Source organism: Manacus vitellinus, unplaced genomic scaffold (genome assembly GCF_001715985.3).
Source record: "Manacus vitellinus isolate BGI_N305 unplaced genomic scaffold, ASM171598v3 scaffold_6_pilon, whole genome shotgun sequence".
Classification (NCBI taxonomy): domain Eukaryota; kingdom Metazoa; phylum Chordata; class Aves; order Passeriformes; family Pipridae; genus Manacus; species Manacus vitellinus.
The window spans coordinates 35,118,147-35,141,171 of record NW_021940750.1 but is presented as its reverse complement, the minus strand read 5'-3'; the positions used below and the strand labels follow the sequence as shown (position 1 = coordinate 35,141,171).

The window sequence follows — 23,025 nt, the reverse complement described above, 5'->3', positions numbered from 1 at the left end:
TCATTGTCACATGATAAAAGAATGATTTATTAGAGCAACTTTATGATAAAATTATATAAAATAACAATTTGTTTTTTTAAAGACATCCACAATATCACCTTGAAACAAAATGTACAGATACTGCCTATAATCCAAACAAAAATAAATTACCATTCAAAAAAAAAAAAAAAAGAAAACAAACCAAAAGCAGAAAGAAATCAGGGCAGGAGAAACAAATCAAAATTATACACAGCATTTCAAGAGGGTGTGGAAAAGAGAAAGTCATTAATTGATTCAAGTTATACAAATGTGTTTCAGCTTTACTCTCAGACAGCTCAGCTTGCATTTGTGTTGCATGCAAATGGAATGATCCAGTGAACAGTTGAGAACAGCAGAATCAGCAGCATAACAACAGCAGAGAGTGAAATAGGCACAATTCAGCATGGGGCACATTGAAAGTGAACAGGTAGTTCTGTCTGGTCTTTGCAAAAGTTATACACATTTACCAACTTCAAAAATAGCTAGTGCGATCTGCAAAACACGAAAAAACTAGTAGAGTCTTGCACTCAAATACTTTACACTTTTTCATCTATTTTTTTTTCTGTCTCCTTTCTCGTCAGTAGGCTGTATGTAAACATTCCACTAGTTGTACCTTTACTGAAATACTCAAAGATGATGCAGACGTTCTTTTCCCCTGGAGCACGACCACGACATGACAGCACTGCAGATACAGCCACGTCCTCGCTCACAAAGCTCGTACACATCCTTGCAGGAATTTACATTCACGCCATCGAAACAGAATAACGGGATTTCACATCCGAAAGCATCAAACTCAGAACATGGTTTTCAAGTATAGTGGAAGAGCTGAGGGCTGGGATTTTGAAAGGTGCTCAGGGCATCAGGTGCCCAAAGCATACGGAAACCCGAAAGAACCCGAGCACTTGCTTCCCTAAGACTTTGAAAATCCCACCCTCCGTTACATTTCTTTAGTCAGACACAAAAGACATGAAAGCAATATGGTGTGAGAGTGACCCACAGGTCAGCGTCACCCCTGCCAAGCTCAATGCAAGGCCCATCCGCAGCTCACGGAAGCCAACGGGAATCTCGTACACTGATCCTGGGCCACCCGGATACACCACTACATATCAGTTAGGTTCACACTGGAGTCACACAGGCATGTTTTCATGGTTGCATACAGTACTGCTTGTAAGAATGAACAATCAGCAGAGGAGTGGATAGCTCTTTGGCTTATCTGGAGCAGACAAGTGCAATGGGAGTACTTCAGAAGCAGTGAATACAAGAAAAAAATCTGTTGTGTTTCATCCTTGACTAGCAAAACCATTTTAAATGCAAAGATCCAAGGATGAACACTGTGTCAGGACACAGAAGCGTTTTATAGTTTGGCTGAGTCACAAATAAAACAAATCAAGCTGTACATCCTCCCTGCCTTCACACACACATTTCCAAATTATCAACAGACACTGATTGTTGCATCCTTATTACTCACTTGAAGAGGTACCATATTTTGCAGGTTGATTTAATTGATGCAAGGTGTCTGTGGGTTTGCTCTCAAGTTCAGAACAGAGCAACCAAGGAAGAAAATCCCTCCCTGATGTGTTCATGAATCAAAGAAGAATCAAGCAGTTTTCAAGTGAAAGTAAACAGAAGTCCCATCAAGGGCATGTTGTAGAGAAACAGAATCCACTAGCACACAGGCAGGAAGATGTGGAAACAACAAATGATGACAGATGTCTTAGTAATTCACTTGTCTCTACAGCAAAACTGAAACTAACAGCAACACCTTATCTGTGAAGGTCCTTCAACTCCTAGTGAGTTGGGGTAGCACCTGGTAAGTTCAAACCCTAACTAAGAAGGGCTTGAAAAATTGTGTCTCATATGTCAGGAATGATACCACCACTTATGATATTCACCAAGGACACAGTCAGGTATTTCAAGAAAAGACAGATCAGAATAAACGACTGAATTGACACATTCAGATAGTGCGTATATTACAGGCAGAACAACATCAAGGGCAAATTCTTTTTCTATTCTGCATTCATCTACGTGAAATCCAGCAGATTTCCTCATGGAAGAGCATCTCCACACAAGTAGATGAGTCTTATAACCTACTGGAGATCTCGGAAGGATATTTGCACCTATTATTCACCAGCCAGCATCTTGCATGCTCAAAAAGAAACTAATGGCCTGTTGGCATACTCCCATTTTTGGGACCAATCCCCTCACTGCTGAAACCAATATAAAGCTCCCACTGGCTGCACCAGGAAAGCAATCACGGTCTTCACTAGTAAGGTTAAACACTTTGTGAGCATCCCTATTTATTTAAATTATTTTAACAGGTTCCCACAGTTACAACATTCCAGCAGAAAAGCTCAGGTAACTACTGAAGCTAACTAAGGAATCCACTACTCACCCCAAAATATAAAGTCAGCACACAAGACGCAGTCAAGCTTGGGAAACCATTTTCACTGGTTAAACTACATACTGTATGAGGGCAAAGTGGAACTCATCTGCTCACCTTTCCCCGTAAATGTATCCTCCACAGCTACAAAAGAACTTCTTTACCCGATTACTGTTTATTGACCTGGAAGAATGAAAAAGGAATCGATACAAGACAGAAAAAACTGGGAGCAAACACATCTGGAAGAGATCCCCTCAAAAACAAAACTTTTGTTCTTAGAGCAACAGAAATTGCTTAGTGTTTTGCAGTTAAATACAAAGACAGAATACAAACCCCAACTTTTTTTAAATAAGAAACTGCTCAGTGCAAATGCGCACAATCCTTAATGGTTTTGGGATTTTAACAGACCAAAAACTGAACGCAGACAAAAGTCCCAAACGTACCAAGTGCTTGACACTGCTGAATAGTTTCTGAAGAACACCACAGAATGGTGGTCTTTGCAAGCACTTTTGCATTGAAAAAAAATTCATAACAGAACTAGCCATGAAGGTGGAGCTACATTGAAGCCAGTATTTTTTCAGTGCTGTCAAGTGAACACACTAGTTCACAGCAACTGTGCAATTAAGTTTATTTCATGAGCCATTGGAACAGCTGTTTTTCTTTGCAATTAGCTAACTGCAAACACCTTAATCTTTGGCCCAGCCAAGAGTATTTGTAGCTCAGTGTAAAAAACTGTATACTTAAATTAAAAAAAAAAAAAAAAGCTGCTTAAAGACAACATTTGTACCGAAATCATGAAAATTTGGCAAGCTAAACTGTAAAATATAACTTTTTGTACCTACCCCAAACTTTGGGTCTGAAATATCATCAAAAATAGTAGCTGTATTAGTCTTCTTTACAGTTGTACCATTATTAACTGTTACCCTTTCCCAAGAGAGGAACAAAGGGTTCTTTCTGCCTTGTTTTGGTTTTTGGACTGCAAAAAGGGATGCACAACTTCAGTGTGGTTGCCTTTTTATGACTGCTGGAAAGGAATTCTTACACAACTGCAGTAAGAGTTTCTCTCAGAAACTCATGATATTTATTGCACGATCATTCTGTCGGATTTGCGCGTTGATTCCAACAGTTGTAATGCTTCACTTGTACACTTAAAAAAAAAAACAAACCTCAAACAAGTAAATCCCAAACAAATATAGTACCAAAAAAGGTGTCTTTTTTTTCTTTTTAAAATTGCGCCTCATTACAACTGAATAACTATAAACAGGCCAATGCAAGAACACTTTAGCCTCGGCAGTACTGAATGGAAAATATGCAAAGCCTGTTTTCTTATGGCACACTGGAAGAGTGAGTAATTTTGTAAAAATCAGTTTGCCTCTATGCTGAATATGTGCTGCTCCACAGTGCTAGTCTTGTTTAAAAGGCATACACAGACTTTCCATTCACCCTCACAGCATAGATTTTTCTTTTTTGTGCAACGTGTTAGCAATCTAAACAACTGCTCCACACAAACTGTCCACAAACCACTCATACACGATACTAATGCGACAGTAGATTACAATATGACAGCAATACAAAATATTGTATCAGATCACGTATTTCTCTCCATCTGGAATGAAATTCGAATCTTGCAAGCTAGAAGACCCACAGTTCGATTTCTGAGTGTAGTTTCTCATCTGTGCTGGGGACAAAGTCTCCAGTGTGGACCCAGAATTGTTAGCAGTCCTGACTTTAGTGGCTGTAGATTGTTTAGCAGCAGAAGATGCTTTGTTACTGGCAACTATATCCAAGTTTCCAGTGGGGTCAATGATAGCGTTTATGACTGGGGAAAAAAAGAAAAGAAAGAGACATACACAGACATATTAGCAGCACTCAGCAAAGTTTCCAAACAGAAGGTTGCTGCCTTCATTTTGAAGGCAGTAGAAATGTAGGTAGTACTTTTCTTCACTTAATCATGTTATTTTCCTCATTAGTACCTTCAGGCCCAAACAGCTTTAACAAGCAAAACCTCTCCCAAACCGAAGCTACGTGGACACTCAACTTTCTGGTTAAATTGGAAAAGACAAACTACAGCAGCCAAATGACAACCTTTTAGCAGGAGCCTAAAATGATGCCTGGATGTTTTCATGTCTTTATTAAGCTTTTAGATGATGCAAGAGCTTGTCTTGCTTTTCCTATTGCAGAGCTATATGTGCAAAATTCAAGCCCAAAAAGTATAGCACAGCTTATTGGCTTAAAGAGCTGCTAAATATTATTTCATCAGAACAGACCTGTCCCAGTTTATCCTTTGGGAATATGCTAATTATCACAAACAAAGCACTTCCACAGTAACAGGGTCCACATTTCAAAAGTCAACCATTTTCTTAAAAATTGCCAGCACAAGATAAATCTACCGTTCATTCCATATGCACTCATCAGGGAGCACTGTGCTAACAAACTAAACTTCTGCATCCTTTCCCAGCTTTCAATGGAAAATCAGGTCACATTATTTTATTTTGTGCAACTTTACTGACATTTGAGAGACAAAAGGAACATTTTAGATGACCAACCTTCAAGCTGTTTTTGAACTCGCCTGAGCTCCTTCAGGATAGAACTGATTTCCTAGAAACAAAAGCATCAAAATGGAAAATTAAGCAAGAAAGTACTCAACTGACAAAGGAATCTAAGTCTTACTCCTTCTGCCTTATCTGATTAAGGACAGTCAAAGTCAGCCTCAGCCTTGCCTGTTTAACAGACATGACATGCTTTTGGTCAGTGCACAGGGAACCCTGCTCTGCAGCATGTCACTAAGTGCTAAAACACCACCCAGTTCACAGTCACAGTGGTTTTTAGATATGAAATGCTAATCAGGTTAACTGTATAAAGGCTCCTCCTTAATATTAAATACACAAAGATATTTGTAAACTCAACTCCTAGATCAGACAAAGCATTTGGCCACATTTATACTGCTGTAGCACTGAGCTACACAGGTCTTGCACAATGTTGCTTAGCATTAATCATATTTTCTGGGTCCACTACTGTACTTAAATCCTTACTGACAATCTCCATCAAGGACAATTAAAAGTCATGAGAACATAAACACCACCCTGAGGCTGAATCACTTGAGTGAATTCAGCCTGAGGTGAATTTTTACTGCCCTAGTATCAAACTGTTACAGGTGAAGAAAACAAACATTCAAGAGAAACACCTGTCTGAAGCTGTGGCAACCACATGGTAGGTGATCTTTTGGTAAATGTTTAAATGAGGCCTAATGACCCTAAGCTTCAGCATTTGTTAAGGAACTGGGTCTTTGAAGATGAATCTCAAACTGACAAGGGAACGAGTCTGGTGAAACACAACAGCTGAAGGAACTCACTTTGTCACACTTCAAACAGTAACAAAACTCTGCAGTTCAACACATGAAAATGAACCATAAATTTCAGAAATGGATTTGAGAAGGGCCAGAGATTGATGTTTTGGTTTCTTACAAAGCTTTCATGGACGAAAGTCTTTAGTATTTCCCTTGTTTGCATGGTCTTACCTTGTTTGAGGTCTTCAGAATTGGCACTTCATTTTCTGAATTGATTTTGGCCTCCATCTCCTCCCAGGTGCTTTCTGAGTTTTGAAACAGAATCCTGTACCATAAAAAGTAGAGCGGGTCTTAAAATTGCCATCCAAAAGCTCCTTGTTTAAAATACTTAATTATCACAAGATGCAGCAACAAAAGAGATTAGTGGATTAGCGACCAGACAAAGCCCCTTTCAGCTGATTTAGGAACAATCCAAAGTCCTTCCCTAATTGATGTCTTCTGAAGCAACAACAAACTTTGAAAAGATTTCACAAGCTTGGTGATCTGCAGGTTTTTACAAGAGCCTTTGTACAGAGAAGAAAAGAGGAAACAATCCAATTTTCTACTGCATCTTTGCACAGGCAACATTTCAAAGTTAAGGCATCAACAGGTTTTACAAATCCAGCATTACAATTCCAAAGGACAAACATGAGGAAAAGAGATAGCAAATAATCATATTACCCCTGGTCCACTACACACAGAGAGTTTCCTACATCTAGATTCCCTGCATCTTGATAACAAAACTTTCCAAGACAACAATGCAATATCTTCCACAAGCAGCAAATCAACAAACTCACCGGGCAAGTCAGCATTTCAGGCCAGGGACAAAAAGTTACTTACTTCATTTTTTCAGCTAGGTTTTCTGTATTTTCACGTATTGTATGTGATAACTGGGACACTGGGTTCAACATCAGATTGTCGAAGATTACCTAAAATATGAGGACAAATCAGAGAACTTTTAGCAAAATGGCATTCTACAAAACTGGAATTTTTTGTACAGTAAATGATCTTCACTGAAGCATCATCATCTGTGTGGATGATATCTCAAGTTCAAGGGAGATTATGATGATGTGCAGCTTTGTTGCAGCACTTTGGCAAAAAGGTTAATACTAACTCGTTCAGACTTTATTTTCTAGAGACAGAGAGACAGTTGTCTGCAGTAACATAACTATTTAAGCAGTTGTGAAAGAAGAACACTTAAGACTTTCCAAGCCTCACAGATACCTCCCCTCCAAAAAAAAAAAAACAAACCCAAAAGCCAAATCATAACACAAGAAGCCACACAAGCAGTCTCACTGAAACTGTCTAATGTGATTTACATGAGTTCAAGCCAATTTAACAGCCAGGTATCCCACAATTTTACATTCTGCTTTACTAAAAACAACAAAAAACAAGCCCACCAAACCCCAAATATTCAAGTCCTGTGGCTCAGCAAAGCCTCCAGGCTTCTGCCAGGAATGCCCACATCAGCTGGGGGCACTCTGAATCTGCACCTTTTATCCAGCCTTGGCACCTCTCTACAGGAGAGTGAGGGATTGCTTCAAGTCAGACACAGGATAGGAGCAGCACTAGTGGCTCAGCCCGCAGTCACCCTTCATCTGCCCATCTGAGTCACCTCCAGAGCAGCAGTGACTGTGCTGGAGCCCAGCTCTCCCCTCCTGCCTGCACTGCCTCCCTGAAGCCTCTGCCCCAGCTCTTCCCTCCAACTAGAGCTGGCAGGCAGAAAGCAAGAAGAGACAGCTGAGTGCTGCACTAGCAGATTGCTCCTCCTCTCTCTGGCATCCTCACCCCACTACAGCCCTCACCTCAATACCATCCCCAGCCTCAAGTTCAGGTCAGGCTTCCTCATCCTTTAGCATCATCCCAGTGATTTCCAGGTTACCCTGTACTCTCAGCCCAGAAGAATTGCATCAAATGGCAATCAAATGGAGGGAGCAGTGCAGAACAAGTGGCTTGGCAGCTGTGCCACAGCACTCCAGCCCAGCTGCAGAAACCCCTCCTAAGGTCCAGATTCTGCCACTGCTACCCCATGGGCAGCACTAACCAGGATGCCAGTTGCAGAACAGTAAGGTACCACTTAACTATCAGTGCTGCAGATTTCAAAGTTGAGATGTTTGTGTTTTTTCTTTAAAATAGCAGTCAAATAGCCCAAGCAAGCTCTGACACTGAATGCCTCCTCCCAAACAAGTGACCAAGCCTCACGTTTTAGTGGTGTTTTACACAAGAGAGGAAACTTCCAGTAAGTATTGGCAAGAGGGGTGATTCTGTTCCTCTTTTTTTTTTATTTTTTTAAAACATTGTTTCTTTACCCACAAGTCAGGGCTCTTGAGCAGTGAGGGGGTTTGTTTTGAGTAGCCTCCTTTGGCAGAAAGAACAAGTATACATACTGCAGCTTAAAGCAATGTCATATAAAAAGTAAAGAAAAAGGTGGCCTGCCTCCTCACGGTTTCTTGTCCTTGTTTTTCTTGAGGGATCCTCTTCTCTATTATCGTTCATATTTTGGTCAAAATCCTTCAGTTCCACTGATCCCGGAGGCACTTTCTGGTAGTTCAGACTTGCTTCTGGAATGTGCTGCACCAACTTGGAAATAATGAGTAACGAGTCATTAAATATTAGTAGGGAAAGGAGGCTCACAGGCGCTCACTGCAGGTATTGCAGATTTTTCAGGCAAGCCCGAGAGGAACACTGAGTCATTTAAGTCTTGTTCAGACAGGTATGGGCTCGTAAGCAAATTACTAGACCCCAATCCTGCAAGTGTCTACCCACTAGAGTCATACCACAAAACTCTGCAGGGCTATTCTGCTTTATAATTTTGAGTCTTGAGCATATATTTGAAAAGTACATCTTTATCTTTTTTTGAATTTAGCTAATATTCAAAAAGGCCCTGTTTCCCCATATCTTGTGTTTTAATATCTCAATGCAACATTAAAGACACACTAAAATTAATCAGAAACCATTTAGTAACACATGAAAGAGATGAAAAAGCAATACAAAACCACTTATAATGCACATAATTAACAGGAAGAACAGAAAAGACAAGACAGCTACTCCTGTTTGGTTTACTGACAAAAACTCTAAAACAAGGGGAAGAAAATAACAGTGACAAGACAGAGGTACAAAAATAATGGGATGGAAAGTGCACCTGAGATGGATATGCCAGCCGAAAAGATCTACGAGCAATCTGTGTTAAAACAGAAACAAAGAGGTCAATGCTAGTGAATGACTGTGACAGCAAGTATCAAAGAGAACACGTGGTTTGGGGTTATTTTGGGTTGACATTCCCAAAAGCGCATTCCTGAGGGCCAGCACTTGGTGCCCACCCCCATCATGCATGGAAGCCCAAGGAGGTCCTGGTCACCAACCAGTTCTGCAGAGGTGGTCTTGGGCAGCTCCCCAATTACTTCAAAATGGACTGTGCTGAGTAAAATCCAGAGCCCTCCGAGGACAGAGAAAGGGCCAAACTTACAGCCCAGGAGGCTCTTTGGTTGGCAGAGCACACAGATCTTGTGAGGAAACCATGTGCCATCCAAGGTCCAGGCTCCCCACACTGTACACGGCAGCACTCGGGTTATACACAGGCAGAAAGTATGAGATATTATGGTGCAGGGGCACAGCAGCCAAAATGTTTAGCTAATAAGCTTATCTTCTCTAAGCAGAAACAAGAAGTTAGGCTGCTTGCAGCAGTGAAAACAGTGTCAGAAGGGAATGAGGTTTCTACAGGGAACGGTTCTCAGCACAACCAGCTGAAAACATGGTAAGGACAGCACCTGCTTCACCATCACCAGGAAATTTATGTACATGACCTGGTCTCTTCTCATGCCTTCTGTTCTGTCACACCTGTAAGCACTTCCTCTTGTCATACACTCACACTGAGTATGTTAAACAACAACTTAACAAAGATAATTGGGCTCTTTAGTTTTTCCTACATCATTATCAACTCTAAAGAAAAACAACAAAAAGAATTTTACTAAAGGGCTAAAATATGCAGAATTGGTGGGTGATTTGGGATGACCCAACTTGACTACGTTTCCAGCAGCTGAGCTTTCAGTTTGATGGCTCAGCTCTGCAGAAAGCTGGGTCCTGTAAAACCTACACACCCACAAGCCAAGGCTTCACAAACAACCCACAGCTTTGGTAAACAGGAATCATGAAGGTTTCACCCTTGTTGAACTCTTTTTTTTTTGTTGTTGTTCTGCTTGGGGTTGTTTGGTTTTTTTGATTAATTTGTAGTAGTATTCAGCTCTGTATGCCAAGAATCTAGGTTGTTATAAACTATACAGCTGAGGCTAGAAAAACAAACAAGAACACCCCAAACATGCACTGGGGAAACCGACAACCTCCCTGGCAAACATCCAAGCCAACACTGGACCTGAAAAGACAGAACATGAAGAATAAAGTTTAAATCTAAGGCTCCACCTTAATTTTTAAGAGGACACTCGTGATTTTAATCTTTAACCAAGCTTCTTAATAAAAGCAATTTAAAAAGCAGTTCATTTGAGGCTGAGAAATGCTGTGCCACACACTGGTCTGAAGTGAAGCTTCTGAGACTGCATTAAACACTCAAAAGTGATTCCAGTATCAGTGCTTATTTTTCCTGCATTTTCCCCCTCTTTATTGGAATAGGTATAAATATTTAGTAGTAGAAAACCAAGAGCTAGTAGAATGGCATACAACACTGCATGAGCCAGAGCAGGATAAGAGACAGTCATATACAGTAAACTTTTCTTATTCGCATCCTTCCTTTTATCAGATGTTTCAATACATTACTATTATAACCATAGTAGCTATTTCTCATCACTACATCCTTTCCTAGAATATTTAATATAAAGCTATTTAATAAAAACTCACAAAATTCACAGTGCTTCCTATCGCACACACTGATTCTCAGATATTTCCTAACAACTTCCCTGCATTAAGCCAAAATAATCATTTTAGCACAGATTCAGCAGCACTTAGACTGTGGGAAGCAGGTCTGCTGATTTTGGTCTAGTTCCAAAGATGAGAAGTCTGTTTATTAAACCTACATCAGTTTATACTGCTCCCATTCATAACATGACCCCCAAGCTGCAATACTCAGGATCCCAAGCTATTCAGGAATCCAGCTCCAAATCTCAGCATTGCCAGCACAAAGTCCTGCTGATTTAACCTGTTACTGGCTATCACTAACATAAGGCAGCAAAACTTACTGGGGCATTTTGGGTGTAACTCAAATGGCCTCCCAGCTGCTGGTCCTGCTGAAATCACGGTGCAATCTAATCCTATTTGGAGTGAGTCTCATTAGAAGCCCTTAAAGTGTTTTTAGCCACTGCTGCCTGAGCATACCAAAGGTGGTGGCTCCTGATCTGTCTTCAAAGGCTCACACCAGTGCTTCTTTGTCCTTTACATCACTGTAAGACCTCAAAAACTGCTCTAGCAGTGGGTTCAGCTCAGAGCATTCCCTACAGCACAACACAGCCCTACATCTGCTCTCCTCACTATTGTGAGGGACTGACTGGCATGTCCCACACGGCAGCACTGCAAAGCCACAGAAGAACCCTCAATTCACCCAGATCCAAGCCATCCTGGATTTGTGATTCTGCCATTCAGCATCACAACCAAACACTTTGTAGCCCATCATTTTGCACAAAGCAGAAACACTGTGTTTTGCAGGTGTCTTCCTCTAGCAACTGAGGACATATACCTGTGCCTGAGCTGACTTATGGTGGTACCCTTCAGTGGCACTCGACAAAAAAAGTAGGTACACTACTTTTCCTTCCCTGCTTTTCTGGAAGCAAGTGGGTGCTGAGCAAAACATTTCATTTGCAAGTCAGGAGTACAGCAGATCTGTCACCTTTACTGCTCGAAAAGAATAATACAAAAGGCAGTTTTGCAGGCGTGGCACTTGCAAGGAAACAAAGCAATATAACACTTTTATCTCAGAGCCCAAAGTTATTGCAAAACATTTGTGCACTGCGGCTCCAGAAGGCCCCAGGAAAAACCCCTCCCTGAGCAGGCTGCAGCTGACCTCGGTTTAGCACAACCACAGCCACACTCGCCTGATCTGGGTACCTCCTTAAACGTCTGCTTTGCACCTTCAGTGATGATCACAGCACGGTCACAGGGCCGCCAAGGACTCTCTTGGCAGAGTAACAGGTTTGTTCTTGAGCTTTGAACCCTGCTTAGGATGGGGGTCTGCAGACCTCACAATAGAGGGCCATCTGAACAACAGAGAGCTGTGTATTTTTTTCAGCCCACACTGTTGGTAGACAAGAGGGAATTTGGATTTAAACACTAGCAAAGGCAATTTTGCTTTAGCAGCTGGACTCCTGGTGACCTTGCAGCCAAATCTGAGCTGAGCTGGTCCCTGCGCTGTGGTACCAGTGAACCAAATGTAGAAATTGCCTCTCTCCTCCCCAGCCCAGTGCAGACAAACTGTGCTACACAGTTTGGGAGGAAGCCACAGCTTCACTGAAGAGCTGGTGGACAGCACTTCCTAAGCTACCTGCCTGCCTTCCTGCCCAACTCCCTGGCTGGAGAGTGGAGTCCCTGCCCTCACCCACCAATACACAGATGGAGGGAAGGGATCCGAACAACACCTGCACAGCATTTCAACAGTTCTGACAGAGAGGATACAGCAGAGGTACAAAACACACAGCTGACACGGAGCGTGCATCCAGAGCACGTGATCAGTGCCTTGTCTGAAACAAAGAGGAAGGCTCTGGCTCCCTGCACAGCAGCACAACACGTGCCCTCCATCCTGTTCCTCAGATGCAAATTTCAGGGACCAAAGACTGACTAGAAGCCTTGAGAACCTTAGAAAACAATATGATTCCCACCCCTTGCAAGGCTGGCTGTGGCACAGAGGACAAAATAAAGAGCACCTGGTGTTTTTCAGGAGGATGGGTGATGAGGGTTTTTCCATATTGCAGCAACTGGGGATGGTGCCCTGGTCTCCCACCATTACCATGCTCCACGTACTTACTTACTAGAATTCAGAGGCAGAGATTTATGTCATTTGGGATCTTACCTCTTCTCTTGCTGATATGGTGGAAGCAGGAGTGTTGGGCACAGAGCTGAGGGAGGTGCTTGGTCCCGTCCCCGATGAGCTCTGTGAGTCCCCATCTCCAGCAACGTCGTGAATCTCTCGAGCCAGGATGGCCACATCCTTCACCAAGGTCTGGCTGAGCCTAAAGCACAGGCAGTGAAGCAGAACCATTAGGACATGTGATGCAACACGACACATTTGTAAAATATAAAAAGAGGAGCCACAAAAGGTTTGTGGGAACGATGACCTCTGCAGAGGCTAGGGAAAGCAAAGGGTTTTGGGGTGCCTTGGCAGGGTGCTGAGAAACACTATGTCTGTATATAAAATAAATCTGCTCCTCTCCTGAGCATAGCTTCAAAGTAGAGATTTGATACAAAGCAAATTCTAGTGACTATACCCTACCAGAAAGTATTGGAGACAATCCATGAAGAAGTTTTATGTTATTGTTCTCCCTCACCCATCCACTCACTGTCTTCTTTTTTCTTCCTTTTTAAAGTTTTTTTTAAATACAATACAGTTAATTTTTCTTCTTGGGAGTTCCTTTTTTTTTTCATTAAAAAGTCCATACAGTGGAAAAAAACTTTTTTTTTTTTACTTAAGGAATAAAAGCTCAAATTTGCTTTCCTTCTTCCTTGTGGTTTATAGACTGAAAATCACAATATGCCTCCACATTCTCCAGAAGAGCTGAGGGATTACCAGGGTAAGCACAGCATACCTTAGAGGGATCTGGTTTTCAGAAACCAAGTCTTGGAACTTCAAGCCCCTTGACAGGTGTCCAATTAACACTCAGTAATGGTAGCACTTTGCTCTACCTGCTCTAGATCTTAAAAACAGTTTCCAAGTCTCTGGATTGTTGATAGCAGAGCTTTAAAAAACCCCTCCAGATCAGAAGCAGCTGTTGTGGTAATTTTAAAGGAAAACTTTCAAGAGAAAAAATAATCTTGCAGCTAGTCAGCTTCATCTGAAAGACACTTTCTTCTTTAAATTAAAAAAAAAAAATCTTATCACAGAATCATAGAATATTCTGAGCTGGAAGGGGCCCACAAGGAAAACAAGCAATGTGATAAAACTGTCAGTTAATCAAAACATTTCCTTGGAAAGAAAACGCATAATTGAACTAATAAAAACCAGCTTGAGCTTCCTGCCTAAGGTACCCCCCCCTCTCTGTGCTGGTGGGGATAGACCTGTCACGGAACACTTCCATTATGTGATTCACTTACTGTAAACAAGTGGCATTTTCCCTTTTAACTCTCTGACTCCTCCAAACCCCTCCCAGTTAATTCGGGAGCAGCAAGGGAAATCAGAACTGCAATTACCAAGCAGACTCTGTGACCGAGCCCTGCAACGTGCAGCGCCAGACAAGTCTGACGCAACCATTTATTTATAGCAGCTGCGAGCCGGAGCTCTCCGGCACTGGGAACGCTGGTGGGAGGGAAGCCAGCATCTCCCACACCCACACTTCACGCAGCACAGGTAATGCAGCCTGGTTTGAAGGCTGACACACTTTCTAGCAGCTTGACAGAAATTTTCAGGCAAGAAAAGCCCTTTTGAGGTCAGTGCAGCAGCGCTGAGGGTGATGTGGAGATGCTGGCCAAGAGCAGACAGAAGACAGCTTCCTCAGTCAAAAGTATTTCAAGTATGGCCAGTACAATGGAAGACCAGTATTTCTGGAAAGCTGGCATAACACAGTTGCATATTAGGGATGTCAAACCTCAAATGCCACTGTTTAAAAAAAGGAATCTATTTGCTTTACTGCTGAGGTCCTCCAGGCAACCGTCGGACCACCAGTACACAGTAAGTCCCGTATCCAGGGACATCAAGCTAAGCAACAACTCATTTATATACAAGGTCTAGACAGATTTGGATTCAGTTGTGCTAAGCAAAGAGGTTTCTGCCCTGCAGCGATTACTTACTGCTCCCTCACCAGCTTCAGGCAAAGCAGCTACAACAGTTTACATATTCAGTCTTTGCTAACCCATTTGACTTCCTCTGCAGAGAATTAGGACAGTTCACACCAACCACACTGTGACTTCCAGCAGAAAGTAGAGATAAGCAGGTATAAACAGTTAGATCTTCTGACAGACTTCCCACAGCTTGATCAAGAAACAAACCAAGATACAATGCCCTGCACCTTGGCATTAACTAGAGAGAAGGTACAACCAGCACATCCTAGCCCAGGCTGCAAAGGTTTATTGAAACCTTCTGAGTCTGAACAAATTGATGTTCAGATGTAAAGGGGATTGGGGGGGCACAAAAACAGGAGAGAGCCTCTCCTTCTACCTCCACACCTGGGTTTGTTTTGAACACCAAAGAAAACAACCCATTTTCAACACATGGGTCAACACATAAAGCCCCACCTCACCTGGCTATTTCGGCTATCTCTGCTGTTTGTGCCATGAAGTTGTAGGGGTCAGGGTGGTCATCAAAATCTTCATCATCATCTGTTTCTCTGCTGTTGTGCTTCTGCTTGCCCAGCCCAGAGCCACGTATCCTCGGTGTTTGTGTGGCTGTTGAAGTATGGGAGCGTTTGTGTTTAGGGGAGCTGTGATTTGAGCCATATTCCTCCTCCGAAGTAGAAGTGTAATCTGAACCCTGTGGTCTCCGCCTTGATGCTTATAAAAAATGAATTGGTTTCAGACCAAGGACAGTAGTAAAGAGTAACTACAAAAGGGCAAAAAGGTAACACAAAACTAGCCCAAGAGCACAAGGAAAGGAGAGTTTCTGTGCAGATTTTAAGTTTAAACAGCACATTCTCAGAGCTTATTTCCGAGTTGAGCCCCTATATGGCTCCCATTCACTATAAAAATTTGGAGGGGGAAATGCCAATGGAAAATCAAAATGACTGTGTTAACGACTCCAATGTAGTAAATTATTACCACAGACTTCGCTTTCCATGCACAGAAGCTCTGTGTATAAGTAGCACACATTTCAGACTCCTCATAGTCCCACAGAAGTCCCTGTCTAAAGAAAGCCCAATTTTCAAGCCTTAAGACACCTTTCCAATGAGCTGCAAGTACAAGCAGAAGGAGGGGTTTTTGAGTGAAGAGTAGACTATGGTGCTTGGTGTTATTTGCAAGAGTCCACACCCCTGTGTTCACCTCCTGCCTCGCAATTCCCCATTAATGACACTCCACAAGAGTGTTCACACAGTCAGGCCTGGCTCCAACCCCCAGAGCCAAGTGGAAGCTGCCTACTTATCCCAACCAGTTCTGCAGATCTGTAGACACCCAAGTCCCTCCTTGTATGGGAAGTATCAAGGTGTCCTTATTTGAAAACTGGGCTCCCAGTGTTTGCTGCCTTGCTACACTCTCTACAGATACTGCTTCATTCCCTGCTGTCTTTCCCTGGAGCATGAAGACCCACCAAACACAGAACCAGCAGACTTATTTAAAATTACAACAGCTAAAAGCTTCACTGTGTTACCAAGACTATCGTAACACTGAAAAAGGGCAAGTGAATTAAGCCAGCATCATAGATCATACAAGCAAACCCAACAAATTTTGCATATAACATGCAGGTAGAAACTACAGATAACTGCTGTATAGTGAAAGAAGTATTCCCAGACACTGGCTATCTCATCTACAGCTATACAAATGCCTTGGCTTAGAATTAATATATATGTATATATATATATATACAGAAAAAGTAAATTTAGTAGAGTTGTATCTTTTTTTTTTTTTTAAACACAGTTTTAGAATCAAGAGGTCACCCTGTCACTGAATAGCAATTTTAAAATGAGGAGACTGATTTTTCAACCCTGTATGCCAAGGGAAATCAGAATCAGCACCCTAAGTATCATTTAAATTACACTGAGTAAACAAATCGTGTACACAGAGGAGAAGGGGAGACAGGCCCTTAGCTTTCAGAATTGGTAACTTGGGTTACTCTGATGTTATCTGTGCATTTCACAGAAAGTTACTTCAGGTGGCCCAACAATATACTGGCATTTCTTGTCTCATGGCCAGATAGTTCATGCTGTTTCTCCGCTAGCATGACTAACTTTCCCCCACTGGGAGAGTTGGGAGCTACTGTGGTTAGCTAAACACTTAAAGAACTCCTGGAATAAATCAGCCACGTCTGCCTCCTTACCCCCAAGGCTTGACACTCAGTGCTCTCAAGGGTTGTTGTACCATGCTAAAAAACATCTTGATGGCACAGTGAGTAGTCCAGTTTATCAACATTTCACTTTTGTTCCAGGAGGGGAGTTCTAGGTGTTGATTTACTGTATCTACAACAGCGTTAGTATAGGAACATGCATCACAGGACAGTAAGCACAATGAAGCATGAAACACACCAGTGTGTATTTAGAGCTTGCACAAGGTCCACAATCCTATCAAGGAATTAGGAGGTTAGTATTTTAAGAGTAACTAATTCAGTGGAAGGATTAGCATCATCTGCTACAACTACAGGCAAGGAGAGGTGTTAGCATGCTGCTACGGAGCTCTGGAAATCAAAAACCAATTCATTTGAATAAAGAACTGGCCAACACTTATCATTTTTCTCCGAATGATTTGAAGTCTGTGGTCCAAAGGCAGAGGGAGTGCAAAGACCTCCTCCTGTTCGGAAAACTCTGACCACATTATTTTGCTTTAAATTTGTTACTGTTTAACAAGAAGTTAATAATAGCATCATCTCAAAAAAGGCAAGAGAAGAGACTGCACATACTCTTTTAGCTTAATCACATTCTGATTTACATGCATATACAAATGTGTAAGAAAAAAATCATTACAATTAAAGGGAAGCTGGATGCACTAAAACAATCCCAATCAAAACAAGCAGCAAATAACATTTTTAGCATGCAATAAAAATGAATAATGCAAGAAGGATAATTACTTCAGCTGTATGAAAACATATTAAAGGACACATCAAGAACTCCAAGACCCCCTACAAAATCACAGAACTGCTGAAAATAGCATCCCTCTCAACAGGACTCAGAAATCCAGCCGAAGGGGTTCTTCTTGTCCCTTTGGCTACCTAAGCCAAAAACCTAAGCAAACAGATTCCTAAAAACCTAAGCAAAGAGATCTGCTTTGCCACATCCATGGCAAGTCAAAGACTACAGGCACAGACCTGGAACTTAGACCAAAGTTGTCGGGGACAAATCTCCCAATAACAATTACCATTTTGGAGTTGTCATCTGAATTGGGCCCATCTCTTAATTAAAGGCTGATTTCAGTATGACAAATGTTGATATTGCAAGGGTTTGTTGAGTGCTCAGCTACAGGGCAAGATAGATCCCAAACCTCTGCCTCACGGAAAACAGGACTGCACACCTGCCTTACCTATGGCAGAAGTGAGTGAAAATACACAGAAGTGAGAATTTCTTGGGGCAATCAACATGCAGTGTCCAGCCCCATATTCACATTCACAGGAAGAACAAGGGAATAGCTTTCACAACACAGGGATGTTTATTTCTTGTTCTCCTGTTTCAGATGCCTTCAAACCTGCCACCTTGGACATCATCTGTCACCAACACCATTATAAGCTCTCTGGAAGTAAACTTTCAATCTTAGAAGTTAAACAGGAACAGAACAGAGTTCCTTGCAGAATTTCCAGCTGTAGCTCTGGAAAGGCATTAAATTCTATTTGTTTAATAGAAAAATGGCCAACGTGCCATGGTCAAATGGCAACTGGTTGTTCAAGAAACAAAGTCACTGGAGGAAAAAAAAGTAGCTGTTTGCAATATTCTCACAGACACCACCACAATATCATCTCACTGGGTATGAGAGATGCTCTGCTGTCTCCAAACCCACAGGAAATCTGCATTAATGAGCAGCATGGATGTTGAGACTTTTGTACTCACCAATGCAGCTCCTGTACTACTGAGATACCAATCCTTGGCAACCATGTGCAGCCTGTAAGTCAGAAAGAGGGGAACATGGGAGAAACGTAAAGCAAGAGCACTTACTGGATGAGGAGGAATACTTGACACTGCTTGAACGGGTCCTGCTGAAAGGCTGCTTGGCAGAGGCAGCAGCTGCTGTTTTCCTCGCCGCGGCTCTGACCTCCGAAACGCCCGTCTTCCGATAGGAATCCGCACTGCGGCCTGAAAACCCCGTCCTCGACTGCGCTGTCTCGGAGTCACTGGGCACTGTAAATGAGCCTGCCCGTTTCCTTGGCATGGCGAGGATGTCCAGCCGGGAGAGCTTCTTTGTCTCCGTGGGCTGCTTGGGGCCCTGAGCGGCGGCGTCAGGGTTGGAGGCCGTTTTCTCAGCATCGACACATTCGTTGTCCGAAGCATCTCCCAGCCGCGCACGGCGCAGCTTGGAGGCCCGTGTGGGCCGCGGGGTGGATAAACTGTTGGAGCGGGTGAGAACCTGCTGGATTTTCTGCACGTTGGAGGTCGTTTTGCTCTGGTCCTCCTTGGTGGCCTGAGTGTAAGGTTTCCTTCTGGGAACCGGCCGGGTTACTGAGTGCTCTTGGTCAGACACGACCGCGTCAGGGACTGACAAGTAGGGTGAGCTCAAACCTCGCTCATCATCCGTGAAGTCAAGAGACCCTCGAGTCCCAGCGCTCCGCTTCATCTGGAAGCGTTTGGCAGCTTCTGCACGGTTTGATGCCTCTGGTGCTTGCGTTTTCCGCTTCTCCGTCAGCCTGTCCCGAGCGCTGGGCTGCCCGCACTGGTCCTGGATGGAAGGTGTAGAGGAAGATTTCTCCTTCTGCAAGCTTGCAACTGCTTTGCGTTTTGGGGCACTCGTCGGGACATTCTTGCCGCTCACCAAGCTGACTGTGCTGGCAGTGTCTACGTCTGAGTCCCCTGACAAGGAGTCCTCCAGCTGACCAGCAGTTTCCGAGGGCTCCAGCTGTTGGCTTTGACTAAGCAATTTGGCTTCCAATGCTGCCAAGGCAGTTTCAGTGTCCTTAAGAAGAAGATGAGTCTCCTGACTAAAGTCCATATGACTTGACCGAACAGCCTCTAAATCTTTAAGCAGAGGGTGACTTGAAATATGTGGGAGTTTATTTTGAGGAACACCACTGCTTGATTTATCTTTGGTAAAACTTTCCTGTCTAACAAAAGACGCTGTTTCCTTTCCTGATGCGTTTTCTTGATCTTGAGGAAGACTCTGATGAAGGGAAATAACAACTTTTCCAGCCGCATTTATATAAGCGCTAACATCTTTGACCGGTGGCTTTCCAGCAACTGGTGTGCCAGCACACTTGAAGGAAAACTCCTGATCCTTAACATCTTTGTCTGCTTGAGCATGGGACATGCTCAGAGAGAGCTTGGAGGGAACTCCCACATCATTGCTGTCATCGCCAATGTAGAATGAAGTAGAAACTGGCTCACTCACAGCTCTCACATGTGAGATCCGAGAGGCTCCTGGCTGCCGGCTCTCTGATCTATTGTCTTCCCCCATCTGCTCTGGCATTTTATTGTTCTCTTTATATTTCTTGCCTTTTTCCATGCTGAAGCCATCGTCAGATCTGCTGGCATCACTGAGGCTATCCGGATCCAAGTCTTCTTGGATGAAGAGGCGACTGCTGGGATCTCCATAGGCTTCCGTGCAGTGGTCCTTCACGATGGTTCTCTTGGTAACCTCAGAATAGGACTCCTGGCAAACCAGGACCGTGGGCGTGGGGCTGTCTGATTTATCGCTGGGTGGGAGTTGGGGAAGAAGGCGCCTTGTTCTCGAGGGCACAGAGTTTTCTGGTTCCCCGGGTTTTGGGGCTACACCGCTTTCTGAAGAGGATTAAGTGGACAACAATCAACTATTGTACAACTATGCCACTTATTTACTTACTTATTTAGTCCACAAAAGCAGTCCCAAGATGCACTTAGAACTAAGCTTTTACGTAGTATGAACATCAACAGGGCCTGGTTGCTCCTTGCTCCCTCAGGCTTATCAATACAGACAATATACCGAATTCCTTTGCTGAATCACACTGCTCAACACCACTCCTCTCTCAAGCTTGGATTTCAGATTCATTCTCCCATAATATACCTCTCAGTACAAGCACATACTTTAGAGGCTAACTGCATAGCTGGCACCTATCTGCCATCAATCAGGCCACAGGAATGAGTTGAAAAGCCATCAGACATCACTGATCCAGTGTTTTAAGCACCATTCTAGACAATATCTCCCATTTGACTAAATAGGTGGTGTTTTTTCACACTACGAGTTCTCCTACAATCATACTCCACAGCAAATTCCCAGGAAAAAGACCCTGTAACATTTAAGAGGCTCTGAATTAGAGTTCACTGCCCCAGTGTGGGTGGGCTTATCTGCAAGGACACACTTCATAGAAAGAGCACTCCTATTTCTCTCATGCTGCTGGCCAGGACTCCATATCTGACACCACCTTTAAATACCAGGATAACTGGTTATTTGGCTATGGTAATATTTCAAGGACTCCAGGAGTCAGGTTCTCACATGGTGTGAAAACAGTAGCAATGACCCCTGAAACAATAGTTTCTTCTAATCTTTAATGGATCTATCTATAGGTGTTGATGTCAAGAAGGTTAATGACAGTACTTCTAAACAAAAAAAGTTGAAAACATTTACAAAACCCAACAAAGTGTTTTTCTCTTTCCTCACACACCAAGAAGACCAACAGGGTCTGTCAGCTGTCTTCCCAGTTATGATGGGAGTCTGATCTCCTCCCACTCCCCTTCTCCCCTCCACACATACTTTTCTGTGCTGATCTCCATGCTTCAAAGCTGCCACTCAACAGCAAATCCCAGAACAGCCTAAATTTTCAACACAGCCAGACACAGGAGAAACACACCAAAAAAAAGCACAAGCCAGCAACTAACTCCAAGGAAACTTGCAAAGGGTTTTCATCTGGGATCATAAGCCAATCTAAAGAATCACAACTTGGGGCTAGTTAACACCCAAAGCCTCTCTCCTTCCCAGGTGCCCTTCAGTCATGTCAAACCTAACATTTAAGAACCTCTTGGATGACTCCAGAATGCAAACCAGAGGCTCCTTCTGTCTTCAATCCACTGGGAACAATTCACTCTGTCCCTCCCATCCCCAACTACACTGCTTAAAACAAAAACTAAGTCACAGCCAGATGCACAGAAGCCCTTAATTTCTGCTTTTTGTATCATCCTGGCCTAGATTCAGCTTCCTTCAAACAGCAATGCTGAATGAGACTTACCTGCACTTCCATCACCCTGCCCAGAGACAGATCCAGGCTCAGAGTAACTGTCCGCAAGGCTCGCCCATCTGGACACCCACTTCTGACTCCCTTGAGATGCTGCAGACATCTATAACAAGGTGGGGAAGACAGTGTCAGAAAGAGGGTCTGTAAACAAAATCCTAGCCACAAAAACCTCTCCTCTCATACACATATCATTCGGTCTGCTCTCAAAATGGGAAATCAAGCTACACGTCACATTTACATCCAGACAGAAAACCCATCTACACCTCCACCATCCCAGCAAATCCACCTGGACTGCCCGTACCTGCGCTTCAGCCTGGGACCCACTCACAGCTTTTGAGGAAAATGCCTGGAGCAGGGGTGACTTCTGACTAGTGCCATTTTCACTGATTAGATGCTGATGAGAACTGGAGTCGTCTTTTTCACCTTTAATTACTGGTCTAAAGGCTGAAGAGATTCTGGAAAATTCAGGTGACTCAAGAACGCCAAAAACCTGAAAAGGTGTTTGCATGGGAAAGATTAAACCCAAGAAAACAGAAAAATATTACCCCAAAATCCAAATCCATGAAGCATTAGTCACACACAAACTATGACCCCAAAGGGCCAAAAACACTTGCCAATGCTTCCATACCAACTAAGTAAATCATTCTCTTCTGTACTCCACAGCAGCAGCTTTAAATATACTTATTCATAGAATTCCATTCACACCCACCTTTCCTCTCTCCTTCATTATTTAGGTGCATTGCCTTTAACAGTAGCAACTTTCACTGAAAAGGAGTCCTTTTTCATCCCTGAGAAATTTGGGATAAGTGTCAGGAAAGCTATTTACCAGCTCATTTGTGGAGAATTAGAAAGAAAAAAATAGGAAAGCTCCAACCCCAGGGTCTTTCATAGACTGTAGCAGCAAGTGGGATGAGCAAAGCAGCCTTGCACTGCCACATGAGGACCTGGGAAAGGATCCTCTGAGATGAGGGAGTGTTTGAGCTACTTGGATAGATTCCCTTTGGAGATAAGTTGGCCTTCCTAAGGGGGTGAACAAGATCTATGCATTAGCAGGGCTTGTTTCTTTTCCCTGACTACAAGAAGTTCAGAGGAAGATACAACCATGGAGGTGCCTTGGCTGGGCAAAGACTGCTCCACTCTCACCTCTGTTAAAAAGTGTGTGGGCAATGG

General features: G+C 43.1%; 1 protein-coding gene across 5 annotated transcripts in view; it reads right to left on the bottom strand.

Moving 5' to 3' along the window:
- CEP170B (centrosomal protein 170B) overlaps window positions 1-23,025 on the bottom strand; it is a 58,635-nt gene continuing 35,610 nt past the window's right edge. For 2 of the 5 annotated variants that reach the window (XM_018082663.3, XM_008927838.4), the window contains 11 exons: window positions 22,157-22,345; window positions 21,850-21,958; window positions 18,656-20,428; window positions 15,110-15,359; window positions 12,730-12,889; window positions 8,866-8,904; window positions 8,160-8,303; window positions 6,564-6,652; window positions 5,916-6,009; window positions 4,945-4,996; window positions 1-4,217 (listed from right to left, as the gene is read on the bottom strand). In XM_018082663.3, coding sequence (XP_017938152.1) covers window positions 3,982-4,217; window positions 4,945-4,996; window positions 5,916-6,009; window positions 6,564-6,652; window positions 8,160-8,303; window positions 8,866-8,904; window positions 12,730-12,889; window positions 15,110-15,359; window positions 18,656-20,428; window positions 21,850-21,958; window positions 22,157-22,345 — 3,135 coding nt within the window. In that variant the 3' untranslated portion in view covers window positions 1-3,981. The remainder of the gene's footprint in view (window positions 4,218-4,944; window positions 4,997-5,915; window positions 6,010-6,563; window positions 6,653-8,159; window positions 8,304-8,865; window positions 8,905-12,729; window positions 12,890-15,109; window positions 15,360-18,655; window positions 20,429-21,849; window positions 21,959-22,156; window positions 22,346-23,025) is intronic. The other 3 variants (XM_018082664.3, XM_018082666.3, XM_018082665.3) reach the window with 2 other exon arrangements.